Genomic DNA, 21,975 nt, shown 5'->3' with positions numbered 1-21,975 from the left:
AAGTGTGACCACTGCTGAGTTTTCCAAATTTGCTGGCATATTGAGGGCAGCACTTTCAGAGCATCATCTAGTCCCCCTACCCGGGATCAAACCTGGGCCCCTTGCATTGGGACCTCGGAGTGTTCGCCCCCGCACGGAAGGGCAGTCCGCTCACTTTGCATGTTGTGAGGCTCATCCCCACGGTAGCAGGTGTCAGAAGTGAGTGACAGTCGCTCTCATCACAGACCACGTTTTGCTTATGGAATGATGCTGCCCCCAACATCCGTCCACACTGAAGTTCTCCGTGCTCTTGGCCAGGCCCTCGGAGTGGCGCTGCGGGGTCCCCTGCAAATCCGAGGCGCCGGCAGGCCGGGGACAGGGCCTCCGCAGGGCCTGCGCGCTCCCCGCCGCCCGGGCGGGCTCCCCCGCTCCCGCAGCCCGGCCCGCCGCCCCCTGCGCCTGCGGTTTCTCCGGATTCGCCCAAGGCCGGGCGTCGGCCTCATGTCCCCGTCAACTTCCGCTTGTCACCGGGCGCAGGGCCGCTCTCGGCTTCTCAGACCCGGCTGCGCACGCCCTGCCGCGCGGCGACGCGGTTTCCCCCCTCACGACCTCTCTCGGGGCTCCGCGACCGGCCGGAGAGGGGCCGCGGCGCCCGCAGTCGCCCCCTCGGGCCGTGCTGCCCCCTGGCGACCGCGGGCCGGACGCGCTGGGCTCTTAGCCGCGCGCGCCCTCCAGGGGTCGCCGCCGGGACAGACGCGCCTGCGTCGCGGAGTGCGGGTCCTCGCAGGGCCCAGGGGAAGACCCCCAGAAGCGGACCGACGCTCTGTGTTTTGAGCGCCCTCTCGGTGTCAGGCGCAGCTTCCGCGGGGGACACTCCCGATGTCGATGAGCACCCCCAGTAGCGCTTCGCGCAGGTCCTGCGGCCATTCCCAAGTCCCAGGGGAAGACCCCGAGGCTGGCGGCGCGCATGGCTGGGATGAGGCCTCGCTAAGACAGCCAGCTGCGAGGCTGCGGGACCCCGGCCCCCTGGAAGCCCCGGGCCCCCTGCCCACGGCTGCGGCTGGCCCACGAGGGGGCTGCGGAGGGTCGCAGGGGTGCAGAGGCCCTTCCTGGGCCTCTCGGCCCTGAGGCCCACCCCGCCCGTCCTGTCAGCCCTGCTTTCCCGGGACAGGCACCCGGTATGGGGTCTGGCCCCGAGTCCTCCCCCACCGCCTCCCACCCCCGGCACGGTTCTTCACAGATTTTCCCCCAGATGTCTTCCACATCAGCTCCCCACTTGGCCCCTCCACTGAGGGCTGAGAACCGTGGACTGGGACCCGGGGCCCTCCTTGGGGAGCCTGCCCTTCCCAGCAGCGATGGCCCTCCACGCAGCTGCCTTCTCACCTGATGCAGCCCTGCCTCATCCCTGAAGGCACCTCTGAGACTCCCGGGTGGAGGCCCTCCAGGTCAGCCCTCCTACAACCGGGAGTTGGAGACCCTGCTCACAAGGCCCTGCTGCTCAGAGGGGCTCCTCCTCGGTGGGAGCACGAGCTTTATGTCCGTGACTGAAATTGAGGCATAAAATGTCACAAAGTTAAAGTGTTAGTCACTCAGTCCTGTCCAACTCTTTGTGACCCCATGGACTGTAGCCCACCAGGCTCCTCTGTCCTTGGAATTCTCCAGGCAGGAACACTGGAGTGGGTTGCCATTTCCTTCTCCAGGGATCTTCCCAGCCCAGGGATTGGACCCCAGGTCTCCTGTATTGTAGGCAGATTCTTTACCATCTGAGACACCAGGGAAGCCCCGTGGTGAAATCCCAGGGCAAATGACACCAAGAGGCTAGGCTGCAGACAGTCCTGGGAGACGGTTTGCCAGGGAGGGCCCCAGCCTGGGATTTCAGACACCAGGAACTTTCCCCCAAACTGCCAAGGAAGTGGCATGAGGCTGCCAAGAAAAGGTATTAACGAAAAAGATAAACTACCATCATTCATTTTTTTAAAGCAGATTTTCACAGCGAGTGGGAGGCCAGCGCACAGTCATGGGATGCTCTCACGGTAACCGGGTTTATCACGCGTTTGTCACGGGCGCCACCACGTGGATGGTGACAGGCGCAGAGCAGGTGCGGGGTGAGCAGTGAGTCTGAGGGCCACTCCTCCCCTGGGACAGGGAGGCCTGGCCTGCCACAGTCCATGGGGTCGCAAAGAGTCGGACGCGACCGAGCGACTGAACTGAACTGAACTGAACCTCCCCTGGGATCCACACAGCATGCTGTTGCTCCCTGTTGCCATCTGTGCGGGGTGGGCTTGTTGCCCCCAGAAGGATACGTCTCGTCCTGTGCCTTGGAATCAGCGGGCAGGACCTTGCTGGGAAATAGGCTCTGTCTAAGGGTGTAGCAATGAGCTCACTCTGGGTTATCCAGGGGAGCCCCAGGTCCAAAGACACAGAAGAGAGATGGGGTCGGGGGGGACGGCCTGGGGTGATGCGGCCACACCCGGGAAGCCAGGGATGCGTGAGGTCCAGAGGCCGAGGGCCCCCCCCACGCCTTGATCCAGACCTCCAGCCGAAGGCTGGGAGATCCTGCGGTGATTAGTTACAGCAGCCCCGGGAACTCCTGTGTCAGCGTGGTGGGAACGCCCTGTGAACACTTTGGATGGTTCTAGAACCCGCCCATCACCTGGAGAGGTGGGCACACTCCCCTCCCCCAGCCTGGCCCTCCCTGGGCCTGAGAAGTGAACTGACGCTCCTCCACGTGAGCAGTTGGCGCTGACACGCTCTCCTGCGTGTTTATTCCCAGACGTGCAATCACATGTCTTCTCAGGGTCTTTCACAGTAAAGCTCATCCGTCGGCTCGGCCTTAGAGAAGCGAGAGCGGAATTTGACCCTGACGCCGCCTCGGGGCTGCATGCAGTCAGCCCCCGCTGCTGACCCGCTGAGGCCGGGGTCACTGGCCCTGCTACCGATGGGGACACGGAGGCAGCGCTGCGCCTGGCCTGGCCCTGGGCAGCTCCGCCCCGACAGGGGAGCCAGGAAGCCTCCGTGCTGACAACTTGCCTCATCCTTGGAGCCCTATGGGTGTGTCTCCCTGTCTGGGGTGCCCCCAGCCCTCCGAGCCCACAGGTGTGCCTGCCACGCACACATGGGGCTTCCTCTGGAGGCCACGTGGACTGCACCCCACCTTGTGGCCCCCTCTGACCCTGAGGCTCCCCTCAGGGCCACAGCGCTGAGCTGCCCCAGCCAAGGGCCTGTGACCAGGGGCCCGGTTTGCATGGACGACCCAGGGCAGAAGCAGAAATGCCGAGCCACGTACTCTCATCCAAGCGACGCTTACAGAGAAGCTCAGGAAATAAAGTCATCACGCGGAGGCTGACAGGCAGCTCCCGCACATGGCCTGTGCCAGCTGCCAGCAGCACCAGGCGGGCACACGGCCTGCGCCAGCTGCCCTGCTGTGTGCTAATAGTGGAGAGCGCCAGCCAGAGCAAGCGCTCCTGCCCGCCACGCTCTTTTCCCGCAGCCAGCAGACTCGCCCTTACCCTGCGTGTGCTGCCACCTTCCGTGGGGCTTCTGCTCAGCCAGGACCCCCAGCGGCAGAGACACCAGGAACGAGAAATCGGGGACGAGCCATTCAGAGGGGGCTCCCCAGCCAGCACCATGGACACTGGCCAGCGGGCTCCAAGCAGCACCGGGCGGCCAGCCCTAGACTCCCGTGCTGGGCTCAGCAGGACCCCTCGGCCAGCCCCTCTGGGGTGCCCGGTGGTGGCCCTGGCGGGTGGACGGGCTCGGGGAAGGCGTAGCTGTTTGTGAGGGACATGGGCGACTGTGCCTCCTCTGAGTCCTTCGAGCACGTGAGCTTCGTGTTGTCTATCTTCGTGGACCACTTTTTCCACCCCTTGTGGATTCTGCACACTTCCTGGCGTGACGCTTCCGCAGCCAGCACGTATATGATGGGGTCAGCCACGCTGTTCATGGTGGCCAGGCTCAGGAACACCACGGAGGCGGTGTACAGGCGGATTTCGAAGGTGCACACGGGGTCTTCGGCCCCTCTGTAGTAGGAAAAGGCGACGGCTTTGATCAGGAGCACCAGGTGGTAGGGGGCGAAGCAGACCAGGAAGACGGCCACGACCGCGACGGCCAGGAGCCTCACCTTGGCCTTCTGGGCAGCGCTCAGGCTGCTGCTCAGCCTGATGGTCCTGAGGATGCGCTGGTTGGTGGAGGCGATGATGGACAGCGGGATGGCGAAGCCCAGCGTGAAGCGCGCGTAGTAGTACCCGGCCACCTCGCGGTCCATCGGCAGCGTCTCGAAGCAGGTTTCGTTGTGCTCCATCTTGAACACCGGGGCGTGGACGAGCCCGACGAGGAGAAAGACCGCTGCGGAGACCAGGATGGCGGTCCTCTGGTGGCGGCGGCCCCGGGTCTCCAGCGCGTACACCACCGCCAGGAAGCGGTCACAGGAAATGCAGCACAGGAAGAGGATGCTGATGTAGAGGTTGCAGAAGAAGACGTAGGCGGTCACCTTGCAGGCCCAAGGGCTCAGCGGCCAGCGGTGCCCCTGCTGGATGTAGACGACCCAGAGCGGCAGGGTGCTGATGTACAGCAGCTCGCAGAGCGCCAGGCAGAAGAGGTAGACGGCCAGCACATGGCCCTGGCGCGCCTGCAGCAGCGTGAGCCAAGCTGTCAGGCAGTTGGCCGGCAGGCCCAGCGCGCACACGCTGCTGTACACAGCCACCAGGAACGTCCTGCTGTTGTTGAACGGCACCTCGCACGCGTGGGGAAACGCGCCCGTCGACAGGGCCCCCAGCGTGGCGTTTCCTGCGGGGCAGAGACAAGTGTGAGGGCGGGCGTGGCTGGGGACCGGGTGGATCAGACCACCTGGAGCGACCCTCCGAGCACCCTCCCTGCGGGTCTTGCAGGGAGGACCCGCTTCCACAATGCAGGGCCCGCAGGCCCTCCCACCGGCCGGGTTTCTCTCCTGTCTCGTGGCAGCTGTGAGCTTACATCTAGTGGGGCGTCACCCGGGAGCATTTCCTGAGTGGAGAGGGCCGTCCTCCCAGGGGGCGGGGGCTGGTCGCCAGCAGGGACCCCCACTCTGGCTCGGGCGGCCAGGGGGCGGGCGCCCTAGAATTTCCTCTAGGCCTCAGAGTGGCACTGACCTTCAGACTCCCCAGGGAAGGTGTCCTGACTCAAAACCCACACCTGCCCTCCATGGGTGGGTCCATGTCCCCTCGGGAAACAGACAGGAAAAATCAGTCGCTGAATATAAAACCAGCCCTGACACCGTGGGCCTGGCCGCATCCACCGTTGACAGAGGTACACGGGGCAATCTCCGCTGTCCGTCATCATGTGACGCCCCAGCCCTGAGCACACGCAGGGGCCCAGAGACGCCAGGACCCCCAGCGCCCACGCCAGCCCCCTGCTTTCCTCCACCTCGAAGGCTCAGCCGTGCTTTCATGCCCTCCTTCGGATGCTTCCCCTGGGCTCTGCAGGGCTCGCGCTGGGACTGTGCCAAGGCTGGCAGGCAGGCACAGGGAGTGGGCGCCCCCGGGCTTTGGGGTCCCTGTTGGGAGCGGGAAGAACCTGAGCCCGGCCTACAGAGGCGCTGCCTGTGCAGACGCTTGCTTCTCCAAGAGCGGACAGTGGACGGAGCAGCCCCTTGAGGTCAGCAGGAGCCGTAGGCAGTGCCCAGATGCAGGCAAGTCTCTCTGGGCACAGTGGCCCCTGGCAAGGGTCACCCCAGTATCCAGCCAAGGGACTGAACAGTGGGCTGCAGGGGGTGGGGTGGCCTCGGTGATGGTACGGAACATGGCTCTTGCCTCTGTAGCCTGGTGACCCCTGAGACGTAAAGACCCTTTGGTTACTTAGAGTCGAGGTTGAAAACCCCGGGCCTTTCCACAGGCCTTTCCAACGGCCAAGGAAACCTCGGCGAGTCCCAAAGCTGGCATGACCGTGGGGTCTCGGGCTCTCCCCACCACAGGGCAGCCCGATGCAGAAACCCGTGGCGGCTGTGAGGGCGGGGGGGGGCGGAGCTATGTTCCCCCCGGTGGCCCAGGGGTGAAGAACTGCCCGCAACGCAGAGGACGGAAGAGGCCCGGGTTCGATTCCTGGGTCGAGAAGATCCCCTGGAGGAGGAAATGGCAGCTCACTCCAGTATTCAGAGAATCCCGTGAACAGAGAAGCCTGGCGGGCTACAGTCCGTGGGGTTGCAAAGAGTCGGACACGCCTGAGGTGACAGAGCCGGGCCGCACGGTGGAGGCGGGCGGCGAGCAGTGAAGCGGTGGAGGCGGCTGAAGGCTCGTCGAGAAGGGTTGGATGGCTGGTCCTGGGGGGGTGCAGGCGACGGCCCCCCAGTGTGACCCCGAAGTCCGGCTGCGCCCTCATCTGTTTCCCCAGTTTTTAAAATTCTAGTAAAATACACGTCAGATAAAAGTGATGATCTTAGACACTCCGCGTGCCCACTTCTGTGACACAAAGCCCGTTCACACTGTTGCACGGCCTCCACCGCGTCCGTCTCTGGAACTTTCTCATCTTGCAAAACGCAAACCCTGTCCTCATCTAACCCCAGCCTGCCCGGGCGTGCGCGGCAAAGAACGTGACCATGGACGCCCCCGGTGGGCCAGTGGGTGAGAATCCGCCGGCCGATGCAGGGGACATGGGCTCAGTCCCGGGTCTGGGAAGGTCACACGTGCGGCTGGGCAGCGAGGCCCGGGGCCACGACCACTGAGCCCCACTCCGGAGCTCGGCGCTAGAGGAGCCCCCGGGCGCCACAGCTGGAGCCCGCACATGGCAGCGGAGACCCAGCAGTCAGAGATGAGCAAAGAGGACTGCAGAGAGAACACGTCCTTCTGAGACTGGGCACCTGTCCTCAGAGCCACAGGCCACAATGCCCTTCCTCCTCTGGGCAGCCCGGAGTCCGCTGTGCGGCTGGACCGCGTGGGCAGCTCCACTCCTCCGGCCAGGGACACGGGCTGCTCCCCTATCCTGGCCACTGTGACCGCGGGTGTGCAGACGCTTTCTCCACACCCGCGGTCACTTCCTTTGTGCGCACACTCAGAAGCGGGGCTGCCGGCTCGTGTGATGAGCCCCGCGGTAGCTCTCTGAGGACCCTCCAGACCGTTTCCGCGGCAGCTGCTCCATTTTCCAGCTCCGCATCCTCGCCCGCGCTTGGTCTTTCGGTGTTGGCAGTGCCATCCGGATGGGTGTGAGCTGGCCCCTTCTCTGGGCCCCCACCGCCCGCCCTAGCCCCCCGGGACGTGGGTTTCATTCCACGTGCAGATGGAGGGTGCGGGCAAGTCCCCAGACCCAGGTGCCAGTTCCCCGCGCGAGAGCCAGGCGGCACCCAGCACAGGGGCCGGGGGTGCGTGGGGAGCAGCCGGCCGGGAGGGCGCTTCTCGGGTGGGAGGCAGCCGACACCTGTCTTGGCCCAAGCTGGCTGGGCCTGGACCTATGGTCCCCTCTGGCCTGACAAGTCCTCCACGAGCCGGCAGCCCACCGCCTGGACCACAGCACCGCCCTTGGTCCGTCCCAGTGCCGACCCTGTCTTGCCACCCCTTGGGGGGCAGGGTGTGAGGGATCCCAAAGCCCAGCTGGAGGCTCAGCTGAGGCCTGTGGGCCCCTTCCTGCTCCCGGCTCCCCCACCAACGGCCCGCCCTCGAGGGTGCCCCCTGGACGCAGCGTAGTTCAGTGACATGCCACCTGTTGGGGCCAGGTGGGCAGCACGCGGAGTCCTGTCTGCAGCGGCCCATGCCCCGTCCCCGCCCTCAGCCATCTGGTGACCAGACCTGGGCACACAGGTGAGAGTGTGCCCCTGCCCCAGGGGCACTCCTGAGAAAGGAGCCTGCTGGGCTGGGGGCAGATGAGCCCCAGGAGACGGAGGGGCAGGCTCTGTGGGGCCCAGGCCCCTCACAGGAAGGGGGCCCTGGAGCCCGGCTTCTCCTGCAGCCCTGCCCCTGGCTGTTTCCTAAGCGGGTAGAGAAGGAAGAAGTAGACGCTTCCCTGGGTCCTGATGGGGGGCCTCTGGCTTTACTACTTCCGGGTTAGTTTTTATTTCGAGAAGTCTCCTTTTGTGTGCTAATTTTTGAAGTAATTATCGCTGTTATGAGACCAAGTACATTGCAGAAAAATTCCCACGGGCTCCCTCCTAAAGGTTCCAAGTCAAAAGAGGCCCGAGTGGGGCTCTCACCTGGCATGTTCGCGGGCTCCGGGCTCAGGGCTGGGTGGCAGTGCTCGTCATACGGCGGAGATGCTGCTGCTGAGACTTTCACTCTCGGAGTTTAAAGTGACCTGGAGCAAGAGTGCGCGGAAATTGCTTTAGGGAAATCAGATTAAATCAGAAATGAAGCCATTTGACAAATGGTTACTGAGTGTTTGTTACGTGCCAAGTCTTGTATTTTGGCCTTCCCTAGTAGCTCAGATGGTAAAGCATCCGCCTGCAATGCAAAAGACCTGGGTTCAATCCCTGGGTGGGGAAGATCCCCTGGAGAAGGAAATGGCAACCCACTCCAGTATTCTTGCCTAGAGAATCCCGTGGACGGAGGAGCCTGATGGGTCACAGTCCACGGGGTCGCAACGAGTCGGACATGACTGAGCAACAAGACACACAAGTCTTGTCTTTATCCGGTGGGACACAACAGCAGAGTCTTAATATAGAAAGAACTCCCACAAATCAACAAAAATAAGTGTCACAGCTGATCATTCACAGAAGTGAAAATACCTCAACTGGAAGAACACTCAACTCTGCTCACACAGTCAGAGAAGGTGAATGTAAAACAACCAGACAACAGGAGACGGAGGCCCATGAGACTGGTAAAGATAAAGAACTTCAACTCTTAGCGTTGGCGAGTGAGTGCGGAGGTGGGCTCCTCCACGCTGGGGACGGGAGAGTAAATGGGCACGGAGCCTTTCTAGCGCAATGTGGCAACGCGCCTCAAAAGGCTTCCATGTGCTTAACTTTCGACTGGGTGAAATCCTTTCCAGGAGTTCTCCTGATGAAACAGTTACCCAGGATTCGGAGTGCATGGACCAGGTCCCTGTGAAAGGGACTGGGACCCCGGCCCAGGGCAGGGAAGGGCAGGCTCTGGGGCGGCATCCCGGCCCCCACCCCTGCTTCCTTCCTGAACCAGAGATGCCCCTAGCACAGGCCCCGCCCTAGCAGCCAAAGAGGGTCAGAGGGAGGGTCTTCCCCACCGGCCTGGAGCCCAGCTCCCACCCCTGGGGAACCAGCAGCTGAAGGCGCCACCCCCACCCCGCGCCGGGAGGGGTTGTCTGTGATGCCAGCAGACGAGCTAGCCAGAAATAACAGGAAGCCAAGGTGTTTACCTGAAACTGCAGAAAGTTCATCAACTTAGAAAGAATTTATAAGCAAGACCTCGAAAATATAGACAAAGGTAAGATGCAAGAAAGAGTCGAGAAACACCATTAACATTTTGAAACTGATGTCCTGACCGACTGGTGGGTGTGGGTCTGGGGGTCCCTGGGTCTCCCCGTCCATCCCCTCACTCACCACTGTGCTCAGTCAATGAAGGGGGGCTGAGCCCAACAAAGGGGGCTCCGGGAAGGTGGCTGTCCACTGTGAGGGAGGCCCGTGTGAGCTGCAGTTGGTGGGGGAAGGGTTGCCAACCCACCTGGGAGCCGTCGGGACACCCCGAACCACATGAGCCTGGGAGGAGACCCCCAGCCTCGCCCTGGGCGAGGGGCCAATCCCTTTGTCAGAACTGAGATTCAGCAAAGCTGGGTGGGTGGTCCCTCCCCTGGGGCTGCCCCGCCAGCTCCTTCCTGAACAGCCGGGAGCAGAGGGGGACCGCTGCCTCTAGAAGTCACTTCTGCAAAAGCCAGAGGAAGTGGCCCAATTGAGTGTGCGTCCCCCAGCGGGGCGAGGCCTGTGGGCAGAGGTCTGTACAGAGAGCGCAGACTGGCCAGGGTGGGGCGTCCTGGGCCCTGCTTGGCGCCCCCCACCCCGCCGTCCTGTGCAGACAGAACGCTGACTCTGGGGCCGTGGCTGTGACCGTCAGGTGCCCTCATCCGCCTGGACTGGCGGGTGGGAGGGGGCCGCGTTGGGAGGAGCGGGGCGGGGATGGGGAACGCTGCACGCTGCACGAGGCCCGGGCCAGGGGCTGGGACGGCGCTACCCCGACGGCGCGGTCCTGCCCTGCGCCGGCCCAGCGGGTTCCTGCCCCTCCACCCACCTCTGGGCCGTTCTCCGCCCATGGCCTCTCCAGGGGTCTCTGGACTCGGTGGCCTGGCCTCCTCCTGCTTCCTCTCGTGTCCTCGGTCCTGTGCGTCTGCCCCACACCACGAGCTGAGCGACCCAGGAGGTGGCCGTGTGTCCGTCCCACCTCAGCATGTCCCCTGTTGTCCCTGGTTGGCAGCCAGGCCGCCGCCCAGCCCGCCCGGGGGCGGTGGATTGTCCTCCTGGCGTCCGCACCCCGCCCACTGCAGAGGGCCCTGGTCCCTCCCCACCCACGACTCCGGCTCCTGCTGGCGGGGATGAGGGGAGCTTGGGTCCCCCCTTGTTCTCCCAGAGTCGGGTGCTTAAAGGGACACATCTTGCACGCCCACGCCCAGCTGCCTGCTCTTTCCTGCCCTCACCAGCGTCCCATCCACCTTGGGAGACCCTCGGAGTGGTCCCAGCTGTGCGGGAGGTGGAGTGACAGACCCCACAGGAGGCCTCAGCAAGACAAGCCCACCTTACCGCGATGCTGGCCTGGGCCTGGTGGGCTTGGGGTCCCTGGTCTGCGCTCTTTGGAGGGGTGGGGGCCACGGTAGCCGCAGGCCATGGGGTGGGCGGCCTGGGTCAGCCTGAGGCTCCTGCTCTTGGGTTCCAGCAGCCGCAGACACCAGCCCCGTCCCTGCCAGCCCTGGGCACCACGCTGGTGGCTGCACAGCCCAGAAGGGCCCACGGAGCCCCCGGGAGGGAGAGACACGACCGGGAGTGACCTGGCCCGCAGAGCTGTCCCCAGACGCACCACGGCCCGTGGGTGCCACGCCTCCCTCCCTTCATTTAGAACACACGTTGAAAGGTTTGACTCTGGAGCTTTCTGAACAGGCGCAGCAAAGCACCGAGGACCAGCCTGCCCACGGGCCTCGCCTCCCGGTTCCCATCACACGTCGTGGAGCCTGGTCACGGCGGCTGGCAGCCTGTCCTGTGGCTGCCCTACAACGCCTTCGCCCCTTTTGCCTCAGCTGGAACTTTCAGGTCATTTCCACCTCCTACCCCCACCTCCTCACACCAGCGCGCTGACTTCATTTCTGTCTGCCCACAGCTTACACTTCGGGGCGGGACCTCCCGACCTGGGCCCCGAGCTCGGCGAGCTCACCGCTCGCAAGCGGCCCGGCCTCTCCAGCCCCGGGAGTCCATCTTTACCGCTCTTAGGTGGGTTTGCACAGCGCGCCTTCGAAAATGCACCTGCATCTCCCCGATGGCTACTGAGGTTGAACAGCCCTGCCTTGTTCCATGGTCCCCGGAGGCGTCTGTGTCTCCCCACTCTGCCCTGGAACTCCTAGGCTCCCTCCCCAGGCCCCCTGGTGCCCTGGGGTGTCTCTCGGTGAAGGACCCCAGTTAAGACCTTCGACCGAGCCCCCACCTTCATGCCAAGGAGCCACTTCCGCTTTCAGACCCGGGCCCCGACGCTCCCATGGGAGCCCAGGACTCACCCAGGGCTGAGGGCCCACAGCCTCGCGCAGACACGGCTGAGCGCTTTCAGGAAGTAGCGGGAGTGTCTCTAGAACTTCCCGAAGAAACCACAAACAGAGCGAGACTGGGGGTGGGCCGATCACTTTCCTGAAAACAGATCCAGGGCCGCTTCTGCTCCCGCTTCTGGCAACACCCAGAGCTGCTTTCACTCAGGACTTCCCAAGCGGCTGGGCCAGATGTGGGGCCAGCTGGAGTGAGCTGCAGGGACTTAGTGAACCCCGAAAGCATGGCTGGACACCCGGGGCGGGGACCCCCAGGAGCTCGTGGGCTCAGCCTCGCAGGGTCCCTCCCGGACTGGTGGGCACAGAGCAGGGGTGCCACCAGGAGGCCTTGCCCCCCGGGACACTCGTGGGGCGCTGGGAGCCGGGCTGCCTCCTGGCACTGCCTCCATGGGCCCAGGACAGCACCCGGCCCCAGCGCCCAGCCGTCTCACCAAAGCCCATCTCGCTGGTCCCCGTCCTGGGGAGGGTCCTGCAGGAAAGGCCAGCGTGCCCTGTGCTGGGCCCTGTCCCTGAGCGCTGTCCCTGAGCCCCTGGACCCCCTGGAGCCGATCCCAGCCAGGCTGGGTGGCATTCACAGGACGTTCTCTTGAGGGGTCCATGGGATCCCCCAGGAACCCAGGGTCCAATCAGGAAGGCAGGGCTTGCAGGACCCCAGCCTAAAGCACATGGCCAGTGTCCTCGGAAGATGGGGGGCTGCAGGTGACCCGCCACCTAGCTTGATCACCCTGGGCTGGTTCTGGGCTTTGAGGTGAGCCGGAGGGACTGGGGGCCCTCCCTGCACCCCTGCTGCGGTCCCAGCTCTCCAGCACAGCACAGGGCTGGGCCCACTAGCCTTTGTGGGCCACCTGTGCCCAGCAGCAAGGCGGCAGGTGGAACCAAGGCCCTTGCCCAGCACATCCAGGGCTGGGGCCCCAGGAGGGCAGGCGCCCACTTGGCACTTTTCCTTGGGATGTTGCCTCGCGGTTGGAGGCTGGCTCCCTCTCAGCAACCCCACCCCCCAGAGTGGTCTCTTGGGGGGGCGTCCCAGAGCGCCTGGGGAGCCAGGTGTGGGGGGCCTGCCAATCTGGGCATAGGACTCACCTCAGCCCCCTGACACCTGCCCAGGGGTGAAAGCATCGACCACAGGCCACTGCCAAGGGCGCCACCCACCACCCGGGCACTCAGGCCCAGACGAGAGGTCTGCAGTGGAGCTGAGGCTTGGCGGTCCGGGGGGCCTCCTCGGGGTCTGAGGACCTAGGGCCTCAGCAGGAGCAGAGCCTGCTTCAGGGCTGCGGGCCGGTGCCCTTGGGGACAGCGGGGGACAGCTGTCATCGCGGGGCGGCCAGGGCCCTCCCGGAAGCGCCTCGCGTTCCCAGGCTGCCCCGCCCCCAGTGGACAGGCTCAGGCCACCTTCCCCACCCCGTGCCGTGGCCGTGGGGTCAAGGAGGGCAGCCGAGCCCTCCCTTGGGCTCCTCATGGGGCCTGAGAAGGGAGCCGGGTCCCGAGGGGCTGGGGGTTGCGAGCCGGGCGGCAGCAGCGCCAACCCCATCTGCTTCCCAGCGCAACTTCCGGCCAGCGAGGGGCACGGGCAATGGGCTTCGGGGAGCCAGGGGCCTGGTGCGTCTCCTGAAGGCTGAGTGTCTTGCAGGCAGGATAAAGGGGCACGCTGCAGCCCGTTTTCTCAACATGCCCGGGGGCCGCTCAAGCAGAGGCCGCTAGCTCCCGGGCTGCCGCTCCCACCAGGCAGGCACCTCGGATTCGGTCTGCAGCATCACGTCACCTCCTCATGACAGGGGAACGTTGGTCACCGTTTTAAGCGAGTCGTATAGTCACAGATTCAAACCTGAAAAGACGTGGGAGGGCAGGGGGTGGCGGCCCTCTCGGGGCACCGTCCGGACACCTGCTGGACTGCGTGACCGTCTGGATACCTGCTGGACCGCGTGACCGTCCGGACACCTGCTGGACCGCGTGACCGTCTGGATACCTGCTGGACCGCGTGCTCCTCCAGGCCCCGGGTCTCCGCTCCCCTCAGCGCCTCTCAAGGCTTTATAGGGAAAGGAGGGGGGCCCTGACGGCCCGAGTGACCACCACCCACACCAGGCACCAAGACTTCTAGACGAGTTTCGTGCCTGTGAGCAGACTCAGGTCCCTGACTCCGCCGTGCCCCCCTCCAGAGCCTCCGCTCGCCCTTGCTCACCCTCCTCGGCCCAGACAGCCACCCGGTGGTCCCCAGGCGGTTCACGGCGGCCACAGCGCACCTGGCAGCTGTCCCTGGTTGATGTCGGGCGTCTTGCTGACCCCACTCGGAAGCAGCGCTCCCCGACATTCACTTTCTGAGGTGACCTGGCCGGTTGTCCCCTGAAATGTCACACATTCCAGATGTGCTTGACTGGGTGTTCCCCCATTGTGGGCTTCCCAGGCCTGGGAAGTGGTTCTGAAGCCCCGGCCGGCTCAGCGTTTCTGGCGCAGGGACCCCCGTCAGGAAGGCACGCCTGGTGGCTCGTCCCCCACCCCGGCCGTCCCTCCCAGAGCTGAACCTCGACTCCCCACCCCAGGGCGGCCTCCGCGCTGGGCCTGCCGAGTGTGACTTTCCCGTCACGGGGTCTCCATCTGTGGTGGCAGCAGCAGGCCTGGGGGGATTAGGGAGCCGGTCCCCCCCTGCTCCCCCAGCCAAGGGCAGCAAGTCACCTCCTGCCGTAGCTGAGATATCAGACTCTTTCTCAGTGTCTCTCCCTGAGTATCACTAAGGACTCAGAGATTTTTACTGTGGCAATTATAGGTAACAAAATCTACCATTATAACCACTTTCAAGAGAACAGCACAGTGACCAGCACCCTCACATTGCTGTGTGACCGTCACCCACATCATCTGTCTCCAGGACGCTCATCTGTCCAAACAGAAACTCTGCCCCCACTAAACCCCGGCTCCCCAGCCCTCCACAGCCCCCCCCAGCCCCCCCAGCCCCTCCCCAGCCCCCCCACAGCCTCCCCAGCCCCCCAGCCCCCCCAGTCCCCCCACAGCCCCCCACAGCCCCCCAGCCCCTCCACAGCCCCCCACAGCCCCTCCCCAGCCCCCCACAGACCCCCACAGCCTCCCCAGCCCCTCCCTAGCCCCCCCACAGCCTCCCCAGCCCCCCACAGCCCCCCACAGCCCCACAGCCCCCCACAGCCCCCACAGCCCCTCCCCAGCCCCCCCCAGCCTGCCCAATCCCCCCAGCCCCCCCAGCCCCCCCAGCCCCCCCAGCCTCCCCACACCCCCCAGCCCCCCCAGCCCCCCACAGCCCCCCACAGCCCCCCCACAGCCTCCCCAGCCCCCCAAAGCCCCCCCACAGCCCCCCACAGCCCCCCCACAGCCCCCCACAGCCCCTCCCCAGCCCCCCACGCCCCCCACAGCCCCCCACAGCCTCCCCAGCCCCTTCCCAGCCCTCCTCCAGCCCCCCACAGCCCCCCACAGCCCCTCCCCAGCCCCCCACAGCCCCCCACTGCCCCCCACAGCCTCCCCAGCCCCTTCCCAGCCCTCCTCCAGCCCCCCAGCCCCTCCCTCAGCCACCCACAGCCCTCCCCCACCATCCTGCTCTCTGTCTCTGTGGGTCTGACTGCTCCAGGGACCCCTGACGAGTGGAGTCTCCCAGGAGCATCCTTGTGTGACGGGCCTGTTTCACTCTGCATCAGGTCCTCAAGGCCTGCCCACGCTGGAGCAGGTGTCGGATGTCACTCCCCGTGAGGCTGAGTCCTGTGCCACTGTGTGGCTGGACCACGTCTGTTTACCCATCGCGCGTCCGTGGACTGGCGGGTGGCTTCCCGCTCTGGGCTGCCTTGGGTAACACTGTTGTGAAGGGGGGTTTGCAGGACTTGGGGTTTTCACATCTTCGGTGTGTTTCCTCCGACGACTTCAGTTGCCCTTGAGGACCCTCGAGTTGTCCCAGACTCGCTGAATCGTCTGCCCCGCCTCTGTGGGGTGGTCACGTGCTCCGTCTTTTCAGCTTTGTTATTACGCTACGTCTCGCCACTCCATGTCCAAACAGCTCCTGCCGGGAGCAGGCCCCACTGCCTCGCGTGTCAGTCCGTCTGTGCCACCCCTGAGCCACTGGCTGAGATGGTCATTTTTTCTTCTTCTAGAAGGTCTGCCAGGCCTTCCTGACTGCTGGCCGCTGCCGTCTCCGGCGGAGCAGGGCTCTGGCCCTCCCCCACTCTTGAGCCTCAGTGATGCTGGGTCACAGGATCGGGGGCCGGGGGGGGGAAGCGGGGGCTCTGGGGTTTCCTCGGGACCCGGTGCTTTCACAAGGGCCCAGGAGTTCCCCAGCGCCCCCCAGAGAAGGGGCTTTCAGGGTGGTTTTGGAGAGAGCATCCTCGGGAGAGATGAGGCTGTGAATGAACAGGGGCTTTACAGAAGTTGTCATCCCAAGAGCTTGGCGATTCTGAAACTCATTACCAGCCCATCTTCCTCTAACTGGGGCGCACTCTGAATGTGAATCATGGGTCATGGTTTCAAAAGTTAAAGTGTGCTATAGATCAGTCCCAAACAGGCTGCCCATCATCTCAGAAACCCCAGACAGCCATGCTGAGCTTGTGGAGTTCTCTCTCTCCCCCTCGGCTGGCCCAGCCGCTTCCACGGCCTTGGGAAACCAGGTGCCTTGTCTCTTGGTCAAAAATGGCTACTTGAGCTCCAGCCTTCACATCTGCATTTCAGGTGTCAGGAAGGAAGGAGGTAGAGGAGATGCACCGGCCGCCCAAACAGTGCTCTGGTCCTGGCTACTCAGGAATGCAGTGCTGTGGCCACGCCTGGCTGGGGGCATGGCCGGGAAACGTGGTCTTTGATTTCACAGTGCCCACTGACCTTGGGTGCTGTTCCTAAGCAAGAAGGGCACCTGGGTACGGGGGGAGGTGCTGCCTCAGGCACACGTGTCACCAGCTTCTCTTCCACGTGGCGAAGGCAGGTCCCTGACAGGTGGCCGGGATGCATGCTGGCCAGGCCCAGGGATGAAACAGCCCCCAGATGAGAAGAGGGTCCAGAGTGGGGTTGATCTGGGAGGAGGAGGGAGGAGCTTGGAGAGCAGAAGCTGGGAGAGGGGGCTTGGGGGACACACGAGGAGGGGAGATGGAGGGGAGCGGGGCCCATGGAGCAGCTGGGGCAGCTCCTCCTGAGGGGGCTTTCTCCCCCCAGAAGCCCCAGGAGACCCACTGCCCAGAGCCTGCGAAGCAGGGTCCTCGTGGAGAACCCAAGCCATCAGTCCCCGTGGCTCTGGCCCATGTGGCTTGGGCCCACCAGCTTAACAGGCCTTGCTAGACCCTGTCTCCACCAACAGAATGTTGCTCCTCCTAGGGAAGCTAAAGATGGCAAACAACGTTACTGTTCACTCCAGAATTTCCAGAACGACCCATCCACTTGTCAGAAGAAAGCCTCAAGCATGCTTTGTCTGGCAGTATTTTGGGAACCCAGGATCACCAGTGTCTGTTGGGGGCACCAGAGGGTCCCGGACACAGGACAGGGTCACTGGCTCACCAAATCCTGCCCTGTGACAGGCCCTCCCCGTCAGTCTGTCTGTCCATCTAGTCCACAAGCCCCGGGGGCCACAGGTTTGCACCCCGTTCTCTTTGGTCCCTGAGTTCACCCATCCCTTGTGCATACGCCCCATGAATGGAAACCATTCTCAAAAGACTATGCTTGAGACTTCCCTGGTGGTCTGCATTCCCAATGCAGGGGACCAGGGTTTGATCCCTGGTCAGGGAACTGATCCCACGTGCTGCAACTAAAGGTCCCGCATGCCTCAATGAAGAACAGAAATCCTGACCTGGTGCAGAATTCAGACCTGGCTCAGCCAAAGAAAGAAAGGATTTTTGTTTTTCTTAAAAAGACTGAGCTCACATCCAGCGTCTGCAGCTAAGTCGCTTCAGTCGTGTCCGACTCTGTGCGACCCCACAGACGGCAGCCCACCAGGCTCCGCCGTCCCTGGGATTCTCCAGGCAAGCACACTGCAGTGGGTTGCCATTTCCTTCTCCAGTGCATGAAAGGGAAAAGTGAAAGTGAAATCGCTCAGTCATGTCCGACTCTTAGCGACCCCATGGACTGTAGCCTAGCAGGCTCCTCCGTCCACGGGATTCTCCAGGCAAGAGGACTGGAGTGGGGTGCCATGGCCTTCTCCAGCCTCTGGACGGTAAGAATTATTCTTGGGAGGCTGAAGGGGGAAACCGAAACTTGGAGGACCACGGGTTTGGAAAGTAGTGAGAGACTTTCTCCTTCACACAGGAGAAAACAGCTGTTAGGGAGGACACGGCTGCCGGGGCCCAGAACAGCCAGGCCTCAGAAGAGGGCGAGTGGCCGCCCGTCGGCCCCGGCGGAAGACAGGTGGGGACCGCAGGCCACTGCCCCAAGGCAGGACAGACTCAGCTCTAAATAGAACCCCAGGGAGAGAGTCTGCAAGGCCGTGAAGTTAATACAAGACTGTGCAGGAGGGTGCCTTGGCAGCCTGGCCAGAGAAGGACATTAGAAATGTATCCAAAAGCACTACATGAGGCAAAATAAAAGGGAAGAATCTGGCAATATCAACAGTGAGGCTTTCTGTTCAGCCAGGGCTGCCTGGCCCAAGTTAACACATGAAGACAGAACGGGAGACCACGGGCGCTAAGATGAACAAGACCTCATACTGAAGGTGCACGAGGAGCTTCTGCAGGTGGAGATGGGCACCTCTCGGACGTGGCTCTTGCCACTCCCACCCCGGCCACAGCATGTCCACGTGCCCCGAGCATGATCCCTGGCATGTCCATGGGCCCCGAGTGTGGTCCCTGGAGTGTCCACGAGCCCCGAGCGTGGTCCCTGGAGTGTCCAGGAGCTCTGAGCGTGGTCCCTGGCCTCCCGAGGGAGGGAGCCTCAGCAGGCAGAGCCCTGGTGGGCAGTGCTCAGTGCGGCCAGATGGGGACCCCGAGCCAGCCCAGCTGGCGAGTGGTCACCCTGTCAGGGCTGCCACCCCAGGACGTGGGGCGGCGCCTGGTGAGTCAGCCTCCCTCCGGGACGGGCAGGGGCATACGGCGGCAGGAGGAGGCCGTCCGCTTCGTCAGCAGCTATTTAATCAAGTGCCTCCTGCGCACCAGGTCCAAGCAGGGCCACAACAGACCCCGTCCACCATCAGGGACCCCGCTCTTCCTCAGGGCCACCCCCTCCCAGAGCACGGCCCAGACCAGGCTCCACCCCCGCGGGCCCCAGCTCCCCCCAGGACGCCCACTTTGCCTCAGGGTCCCAGGACCCAGGGAGGGTCTCAGAGGTCAGGGCCTCCTCAGATGGCACAGGGGGACAGCCTCTGCCCAGCAGAAGCACAGATGTGAGCGGCCAGTCACTTCCCCCGGGGCAGGGAGAGCTAAGCAGAAGCCGAGAAGCGGCCTGGAGCACCTCTTCAGGCCGGGGGCGCAGTGGCCGGGGGTCCGCCTCCTTTCCAGGCCACTACTCCCAGGCTCACTTGCTGTCAAAGGTCAGCCGCAGATGGCAGGTCTCCAGTGAAAGCAGGAGCCTTCCCCCTGGACCCCTGCCTCGAGGCTCCCACGGGCCTCTCTTCCTTGCAGCCCTGAGTCCCCAACCCAGAGGTTTTGTCCACAGGGACACTGAGCCTCCCTGGAGACAGTGTTGGGGTTCCTACCTGGGCCGGAGGTGCTGCTGGAGGCTAGGGATGGCGCCAAGCATCCCTAACCCCCAGGAAGGACAGCGCCCTTCAGCACAGAGAAGCTTCCAGCCCCAAATGTCAGCAGGGCCGTGGGGGGGACCCCGATGCCACCGGGTGACGGAGGCTGCCCGGCAGCCCTGCCCAGAGGGGCCCCCCTGACCCCCCCGCCGCCCCAGGCTCCGGGGAAGCCCTGAAGCTGCTGCGAAGCTGCGGAGGGCGGGCGGGCAGGCAGGAACTTGCCGTGAGCCCTGCGCTGCTGGCCCGGCCAGGGCCGCTGGCCCTCCCCACCTGTCGCCCTCTCTACTAAGTGAAAAGCAGAAGTGGCCTGCGAGGAGAGCGGCCGGGGCTGGGGCGGTCAGGGTGCTGGACCCAGGCTCCCCCTCCTCCCCCAACGGACGCAGCAGAGACAGTGGCCACATGTGGAAAAACACCCCGGGCTGGCGTGCGAGCCACTGCTCGCGCCGGAAGCAATCCGGTTTCCTCTGCAGGAGGCTGGGGCTCCAGCCGACCACAGCTTACAGCACTCAGGTAACAGCCCGAGAGGCCGCCGGGGTGGGGGGACCAGGGTGGCCGGAACTCGCGGTCTGGCCGCCGGGTTAGCGAGCGTTTACCGGGCGCTGCTCTGCGTGCTGGGCCAGGCGGCTGCGGGAGGGCAGGGATCACGGCCCTCCTGAGGCCCCCAGTCGGAGGAGGGGACCCTCAGGTCAGCAGGCGTTGGGAGGAGCACTGTGGGCGCCCTGGGTGTGCGCCCACAATCCTAGCAGGTGGCCAGCTGCGGTCGGGAGGGCATGGATGGGGTGGAGGGGCCGGCCTGCAGCTGGGGTCCTGGGTGACCAGGCCGGGGAGCAGCCGACTCACGGTCGGGGCTCTGCTCAGGGCGGGGCAGAGGGTATGCGTGTGAGTGTGTGCAGCCACCGCCTCCACGCCCAGCACGTGGGCTCCCCCCACCTCAGAAACGCCGGGACAGGGAGCAGCGGCCCCCACTTCCTGCCCCTCATTGCAGACTCACGCCATGGCCCTGCTACCTGCCTGGGCAAGGGAGCCCATCCCCACCCGGATGGGGAGCCCCCCCTGCCTGGACGGGGAGCCCAGCCCCCCGGACGGGGAGCCCACCCCTCCGGACGGGAGCCCAGTGACACCAAGGCACGCTTTTTACCTCAGACAGGAGAGCCCGGTCCACACAGCTGCGCTCACACACGTGGCCATGGAGGCACTCACCCGCACGCGCGCACGCGCACACACACACACACACTGTGGCAGACTCCGTGCCCCCCCCCCGCCCCCTCCCTCAGTCTCTGCCCGCCAGGCTTCGGGGAGGCACCACCTCTGCTCCGAGGGTGAATTCCCAGGACTGGCGTCTCTGAGACCCCATGTGAAGTTTAGGGTGGACATTTCTATTTCGGGGGGCTTCTCAGGTGCCATAGTGATAAAAGAATCCGCCTACCGATGCAGGAGACACAAGAGCCATGGTGGGATCCCTGGGTCGGGAAGATCTCCTGGAGAAGGAAATAGCACCCACCCACTCCAGTCTTCTTGCCTGGAGGGTCCCACGGACAGAGGAGCCGGGCCGACTACAGTCTATGGGGTCACGGAGAGGCGGACACCACTGAGCATCTGCGCAAGCATTTCTATTTCCGCAGACAGAACAAAACCAAACCAGTCACCTCACTGGGACTTGGGCAGGGGTTTCGGCGACTGCAGACCCACTTTGTGACAACAGGGAGCCCTCTGCCCCCTGAGCGGGGTGGGACCTTCGTCTTTTTTCGCTTCTTCCTGGAGCACTCTGTGGCTTCCACGGTGCATGCTTCTCTCTTCCCTGGGTCAGGTAATTCCTAAGCATTTTATTATTTTTCATGCTGCTGAAAATGGAACTGATTTCTGCTCCCAACCATCCACAACACATCCCTTGGGAACGTGGTTCAGTTCTGTTCAGTTCAGTCGCTCAGTTGTGTCCGACTCTTTGCGACCCCATGAATCGTAGCACGCCAGGCCTCCCTGTCCATCACCAACTCCCAGAGTTTACCCAAACTCATGTCCATCGAGTCGGTGATGCCATCCAGCCATCTCATCCTCTGTCGTCCCCTTCTCCTCCTGCCCTCAATCTTTCCCAGCATCAGGGTCTTTTCAAATGAGTCAGCTCTTCGCATGAGGTGGCCAAAGTATTGGAGTTTCAGCTTCAACATCAGTCCTTCCAATGAACCCCCAGGACTGATTTTCTTTAGGATGGACTGGTTGGATCTCCTTGCAGTCCAAGGGACTCTCAAGAGTCTTCTCCAACACCACAGTTCAAAAGCATCAATTCTGCGGTGCTCAGCTTTCTTCACCGTCCAACTCTCACATCCATACATGGAAAAACCATAGCCTTGACTAGACGGACCTTTGTTGGCAAAGTAATGTCTCTGCTTTTTAATATGCTGTCTAGGTTGGTCATAACTTTCCTTCCAAGGAGTAAGCGTCTTTTAATTTCATGGCTGCCGTCACCTTCTGCAGTGATTGTAGTAGGAGTGCAAATTCTTCGGACTCACAGTGTAGAAAAAAAAAAAGAAACAGGATGGAGCTGACTCCCTCGTTTCCTTCTCAGTTCGTCTGCTGTGCGTGCAAACACAGCTGATTTCCTTGTTCGCTTTGTATCCTGCCACTCCGCTGGAATCCTCAGGATTTCCTACATATCAGATCACACCATCTGCCAACGGAGGTCATTT

General features: G+C 63.7%; 1 protein-coding gene across 6 annotated transcripts; it reads right to left on the bottom strand.

Annotated features, from left to right (window-relative positions):
* Window positions 1–1,931: 1,931 nt before the first annotated feature.
* On the bottom strand, window positions 1,932–11,649 carry GPR132 (G protein-coupled receptor 132). Of its 6 annotated transcripts, none has more exons than XM_081551203.1 (3): window positions 10,134–11,649; window positions 8,132–8,232; window positions 1,932–4,764 (listed from the first exon to the last, which is right to left on the bottom strand). In XM_081551203.1, exons 2-3 carry the CDS (start codon window positions 8,136–8,138, stop codon window positions 3,671–3,673), a joined length of 1,101 nt encoding a protein of 366 aa, XP_081407329.1. In that variant the 5' UTR covers window positions 8,139–8,232; window positions 10,134–11,649; the 3' UTR covers window positions 1,932–3,670. The 6 variants fall into 6 exon arrangements, with proteins under 6 accessions (XP_081407329.1, XP_081407330.1, XP_081407328.1 ...); XM_081551204.1 differs by having other exon boundaries at window positions 11,532–11,649; XM_081551202.1 differs by having other exon boundaries at window positions 11,602–11,649.
* Window positions 11,650–21,975: the final 10,326 nt, after the last annotated feature.

The sequence above is a fragment of the Giraffa tippelskirchi genome, chromosome 12 (assembly GCF_054371585.1).
Source record: "Giraffa tippelskirchi isolate mGirTip1 chromosome 12, T2T-mGirTip1v1.2.pri, whole genome shotgun sequence".
Lineage (NCBI taxonomy): Eukaryota > Metazoa > Chordata > Mammalia > Artiodactyla > Giraffidae > Giraffa > Giraffa tippelskirchi.
This window is presented reverse-complemented; position numbering and strand designations above follow the sequence as displayed.